Below are 6,034 nucleotides of genomic sequence, written 5' to 3'. Positions count from 1 at the left end.
CCTTTCCAGCCTCTCCCGTCCGCCTCCCGCCCAGTAAAACACCCGGTGCCAAACCTGCCCACCTCAGCCACAGCCCGGCTCTCCCTGTACGGCCCCCGGGGCTCATGGGGTGCTATGGGGAGGTGGGGGGAGCCCCCGATCACCCAGAGCTGAGAGGGATCCCCCTCAGAGATGGAGTCTGGGGGCCAGGACACACAGAGGGGCGGGGCTGATCCATGCCAGAAGGGGGTGCGTGTACACATGGTCACAGACCCAGGCCTGTCCCGTTGAACAGGAGAGACGCACACGCAGCCATTCTGCACCGTACGCAGCCCATCTGACAGGTGCTGACCACAGCCCCTGACGCTTCCGGAGGATGCTGAGCTGAGCTGATCTGGCCCCACGGCATCACTCAGACACTGGGGACCATGGAGCAGCTGCCAGCCCTGAGCCCCGTCCTCTGCCTCGTCCTCCTCATCCCCAGCTGGGGCGCAGGTATGTCGGCAAATCCCGGCTAGCTAGCCTGGGGGTCAGTTTGCCTGCACCCCCATGTCCACCTGTCCATCCGTCCCCATCCCACAGCCATCCCTAGCCACCCCCACACATAACCACCTACCTCCTCTCACCCGTCCTTCCCTCTATCTACCCATCCACCACCATCCCTCTACAGCCTCCATCCATCCCTCCCTCCATCGCATCTGATCTGTCCCTCCGTCCTTCCGCAGTAACCCTCCATCTGCTATCTACCCATCCATCCATGCTTCGGTCATGCTGGGTAGATGCGGGGCAGCCTGTGTTGTATTGTTTGACATCAGTGTGTCAGAATCATCATCATCCATGTCAGCTCTGCCGTGTCAGGCGCTGTTAGACAGGCTGTGATGTGCGAAGTCAGATGGCAACGTTCCTGTCCTGTGCTGTGTGTGTAAGGGAAGTTATGGATGTATTTGCTGTGTCTGTATTTCAAATTGTGCTGCCTGGGCCACACCCCAGGCAGAGGCGGCAGGACGATAGCCTGCTTCATGGCTCGTTAAGACACTCACGGATGCAAGGGGCCCAGGAAGAAGCTAAAGGCAAACCTGAAGTTACCAGGACTGGCCCCTGTGGCTCTGGACTCCAGTTTAGCTCCTGTAAGTTTCCACAGGCCGCATGGCCAGGGACAGAGGGTTTATAAGACGAAACCCCAGAAACCATTTTGTCTGCTATCCTGAGCTTCAGCCACCTCCCTACCTACCTCTGGGTCAAGTCCTCTGCAACTGAAGCTGTGTAACGAAGGACTGAGGCCCACCCCGGTACTGGATGTGAACCAGAGCGACTGTACCAGCTGCAACTCACAGTTCTCCTAGAAACCTGATGTGTCTGGACTGTCAATCATCTGTATGTGTCTGATTTACTTTGACCCTTTAACATTTCTCTCATGGTTTGTTTCTTTCTGTTTACAATAAACTTTTAGTGTTAGTTACTGAAGGACTGGCTGCCAGCGTGGGATTTTAGGTGAGATCCAAACTCACATTGCTCTGGTGCTGTGACTGACCCCTTGGGGTCAGAGGGAACCACAGCAAAGAGCATAGAGTTTAAATAACTGGTCTCTTTGCTGGACCTAGTGCTGATTTGGGAGCCAGAAGCTGAAATGCAGTGAAGGGGGCTGTGGGCATTTGTGTACCGGCTGCTGTGGGGATTCAGAAGCGCAGTTTGGAAAGTCTGGCTTCAGAGCCACCCGCCACCGCTGGGAGAATCTGCTCTCCTTGTACAGCCTGCCCTGACCTTGGCATTATCAGTTGGCTACCCTGGGCAGGGGACGGGTTACAGCTTCCTCTCCATCAATTCCTCCATCCGTCCTACCGTCCGCTGTATCTGTCCTTCCGTCCTCCTCTCCACAGCACCTGTCCTTCCATCTCTTCCCAAGATCTGTCCGATCTCTCGATCCCCAGACAAATCTTCAGCCTGGCGCAGACAGAAACCGTGCAGCCAGTGTAAACCAGAGTGGGTTTAACGCCGGATTAGCCAACCGGAGGCTGCTGTGCAGACTGGATGGTTCCTTTCCGTACTGCCCGTGTACTGTGCTGGAGGGTGTTCAGAGCTCCCCCTCTGTGCTGACCCGCGGGGAACAGAGGCTGTCACAGGCCCCAGCGATTCAGCTCGAGCTGCAGCAACTCCTGCTTTCCGCTCTGGAGGGCCATGGTTCAATCTGCAGGTTGTTACCCAAGATGGCGGCCAGCGGGAATGCACTAAAATCCTCTTGTCTTTTCATTCCAACGAAGCTGCTGCAGAAATTCCAGCCGGCTGCAGGACAGCAGAGATCCGAAATGCAGGATCATCCGCCCAGAGTCCAGGTGAGTTTGCCGGGAACTCAGGGCGGGGGCTCTCGCTAAAGTGAACAAATTACTGGATTTATCCAGCAGCGGGGATGGCAGCAACTCCCTGGGGATAGACGGGCCAAGGTGGATCTAGGGAGGGAGGGACAGAAATGGAGGATGGCTGGACAGACGGATGTAGGAAGGAAAGGTTGGATGGATTCACAGGTGGATAAATGGGTCTAGGAGTGGAGAGTAGATGGCTGGATCTCGGTTCAGAACATGAATTGAGGAATGAAGGTGAATGCAGGAACAGAGGCAGATACTGCTACAGAGCTGGAGAGAGGCGGAAAGATCAGCTCCACACACACGCCTCCGGTGGCAGATTCACTCTAACGACCAGGATGGGTCTATCCAGTCGCACGGTGCTGCCCGGTGCATGACGCAGGTTCTCTCTCTTCCCTAGATGGTCTGAGAGTTTCCCAGCAGCCCAGGTCCCTCAACGCGACAGCCGGGGACAACCTGACCCTGACTTGCACCTTTCAGAACAGAGATGGCAGCAGAGTCAAGGCGCTTTGGCTCAGGGGATCTGGAGAGGACGTGGTGTTGGATTCTAACCACCCCTTCTATCGGGGGCGGCTCCATGTGTCCAGTCTGAATGAGACCACACAGGGGAAGGCGACGCTGACGCTGTCTGAGCTGGAGGAGCGGGACTCTGGCCTCTATCTGTGCTGCATTGAAATCGAGAGCGAGCAGACAGGGACGGGAGAAGACACCGAGCTGAGAGTGACGCAGGGGAAGCCGAGTGCGACTGGTGAGCCAAGGGGACGGGAATGGCACACGGGGCCTTTCCCCGCTAAGGGTGGCCAGTTCTGATCCAGCCCCCGAGCAGGGGACTGGCTGGTTCAGGGGACAAGGAGAAAGACGAGGGGCCGGCTCCAATCCGGACAGGAGATCAGGACTATCTGAGCGATGCGGACGCTCTGGGGGCTTGTCAGGTTCACATTAAACAACCTCCTGGCTGGCTCAAGGCAGCTTTTCTGTCACGTTGTCGCTGGCTGCAGCTCCGGTGTGTCAAACATCCTGTTAGCGCCTTGGGTGGACAGAGATGGTGAGAAACCCAGCCTGCCACTTCCCCCCGAGAGCCCCATGGCCTGAGATGGGAGATGTCTCTCTCTCTCTCTGTTCTGTGCCATGGGCCAGGCTGGCTCTGAGCTCCCGGGTCGGCTGAAGGTGAGGTTATAACCCGGTCCGGTACCTCACTGCAGGCAGATCAGACTCACACTGGCAGCTGCGAAGGACTTTTCGATAAGCGGGGATGGAGACTGGGGAATTGTCTTGTAGTGTTTGTTGAAGAGGAAGTTGGCTGCTCAATGCAGGGGTGTGTGACACACACACACAACCCCACACCCAGACACAGACACATAGAGAGGTCCAGAAGGTAATCAGACACCCACAGCCCCACAGAATGGCCCTGTAACTCACACAGCTCTCCGCTGTGCCTGTCACCTGAGGTTCTCCCTACGTCTGAAGGGAGTTTGCTGGCTATTAACCCAGACTCCAGGACAGCAGCTGGCCACGTCATCCACCCCACATCAACCGGCCCCTCTCTAGAACCTCAAGTTGGGGGCAACTTCACAGACATCACTGGGGTTGCTCCAGATTCCCTGAGATCAGAATCTGGACCGACTCCATTGGTGTCAGCAGAGTGGCCCTGCATTCACACTGGGAGCAGGGCGATCAGAATCCAGTGCTACAAAGAAAGACACTAGAAAGGGTTTCCTCTGGCTGTTCCCAGGAGACATTCTTGCCCCTGGAAACAACGGGGTGGAATCGCAGCCGAAGGCCAGCGCAGAACTCATCATCTACAGAGCCGTGATTGCTTTGGCAGCAGTCAGCATCATCATATTAGCTGGGACGCTCGTGCTGCACAGACGCAAAGGTAATTATCCCTCCATCCACACGCCCTTCATCCGCCTGTCCTTTTGGCGTTCGAAATGCACTTCTCTTCCATCGTGCTGGTGCAAGCGGGTCCGGGCGCCTTCGATGGACGGTCTCTAGCCCCCGGCTCGGCTCATGAGCCTCTGTTCATCTCTTCCAACAATAACCCATGCCGTCTTCTTCTTTCCTCCCCAGCAGCTGCCACCGAGACCCCTCCGCAGCCGCACGTAAAGGTGAGGCCATATAAATCGGCCCCTGCGTTTAACTGGGGGGCAGTGGCGCTTTCAAGGCCCTATAGACGCATGGTCCCTGTGACTCTGGTATAAACCGGACCAGTGGAATGTGGCAGAGAGTTTGGGGTGCTTTAGCACTTAGCTATTCTAGTCACGGACACTGAAAAAAAAGTAGGAGATTACCTATCACCTAGATAGACAGATGTAGACGTGGGGATAGACAGACAGGTACTGCCATACAGATCCATGTGCAAAAAGACAAACGAACAGATAAAACCTCAACTCACAGTCCCCCTGCTGTTCCAGCCCTGGGCTCCTGTCCACACACACACAGCTCTGCCAGTGGCTCTCAACCTGATGGGCAGCCACCTGGGGCTGGGAGGGGGGATGTGTCTGGGAGCTGAGGCACGTTGTTGTGGGGCTACGTGTATTGGAGACAAGGACAGACAGGACTCCCCTAGCTCACAACCAGGAGTCTCCATTTTACCCGCTTCCCCCTTAAATGTGCTAATGAATCTGGGAGGATGGCAGCGGGAGATGGATTCGGGGTGACTTTATTTATGTCTTCAACAGAGGGACAGGAGACCAGGCAATGACGCAAGCGAGGATCTGCACTACGCTGAGATCACGGTCAAGGCTCCAGCTCACACCAAATATGCCTCCGTCTGCACCCAGCGGCTCTGAAGAGTCAGATCTGACTGTGTAGCAAAGAAAGAGGCAGGAGATCCAGCATCACATAACCTTGGAGGCATCTCCCGGGGTTAGTGCTATTCTGTGGGCTGAGTCTTTTGCTTCTTCACAGTTATTTGCAGACTACTGTAGTGACAGATCTGTGTGGCCGTGGGCCAGACTCCGAGCTGGTGTTAATGGGCCATCGTTCCACTTCTGTCAATGGGTCCAGATCCCCCGCTGGTGTGAACTGGTGTCATTCCTCTCAGCAAGGAGGGAGATGTAGTGCAGCCCAGGCGATCAGCCAACAGGGAATGAGGCATCTAAATTTCAAAGCGGTGCCTCATGGGAGTTGTAGCTGAGATGCCTTATTTTCTATAGAGAACTCTCCTTGGCTGGACTACATCTCCCATGATGCACCATTTCCTCCTCTCTCAGTAAAGGGAGGTCATAGGAGTCCCTAGCAGTGATGCATCATGGGACATGTAGTCTGGCCCAAAGAGAGTCAAACCCTGGAATGACAACTCCCACGTGGCACTGCTTCGAATCAACACAGTTCAGCTTTCAAGGTTTTGCCAAAAAGTTGCAATTTCTCTGCAGAAAATATCGAGAGTGAAAACTCTATCTGTTGTAATGTTCAGTGGGGAAATAAAATCCTTTTTCTGCAGACAACTCTCAATCTGAGATTAAATCTTTTATTCTCTTTCCTCTTTTCTGAAAGCACAAAAGTGACCAGCAGAGAGACGTTTCTGGGTCACCACTGAATTGACGGCAACCGCTGGGCGGTGCAGATAGCCAGGCAGTGGGCTGTGAGCGAATGAGCTTCTAGGTCTTTCTCAAACACAAAATGAAACAGCCCTTAGGTGTGAGGTCAGAGTTTGTAAAAGAAGCAGAGGGAGCAGAAGCAAGAAAAAGCATGTG

The 6,034-nt window shown here is 55.0% G+C and overlaps 1 protein-coding gene across 1 annotated transcript; it reads left to right on the top strand.

The window, feature by feature from the left end:
• Positions 1 to 407: 407 nt before the first annotated feature.
• On the top strand, positions 408 to 5,128 carry LOC137166614 (natural cytotoxicity triggering receptor 3-like). The gene is made up of 5 exons (XM_067568456.1): positions 408 to 474; positions 2,737 to 3,084; positions 4,069 to 4,212; positions 4,407 to 4,444; positions 5,018 to 5,128. The coding sequence occupies exons 1-5, from the start codon at positions 408 to 410 to the stop codon at positions 5,126 to 5,128; spliced, it is 708 nt and encodes a 235-aa protein (XP_067424557.1).
• Positions 5,129 to 6,034: the final 906 nt, after the last annotated feature.

The sequence above is a fragment of the Emydura macquarii genome, unplaced genomic scaffold (genome assembly GCF_026122565.2).
Source record: "Emydura macquarii macquarii isolate MOO-44397 ecotype Brisbane River unplaced genomic scaffold, CSIRO-AGI_Emac_v2 contig_58, whole genome shotgun sequence".
NCBI classification, from domain to species: Eukaryota; Metazoa; Chordata; order Testudines; family Chelidae; genus Emydura; species Emydura macquarii.
The sequence above is the reverse complement of the archived record's forward strand: the minus strand, read 5'-3'. Positions and strand labels throughout refer to the sequence as shown.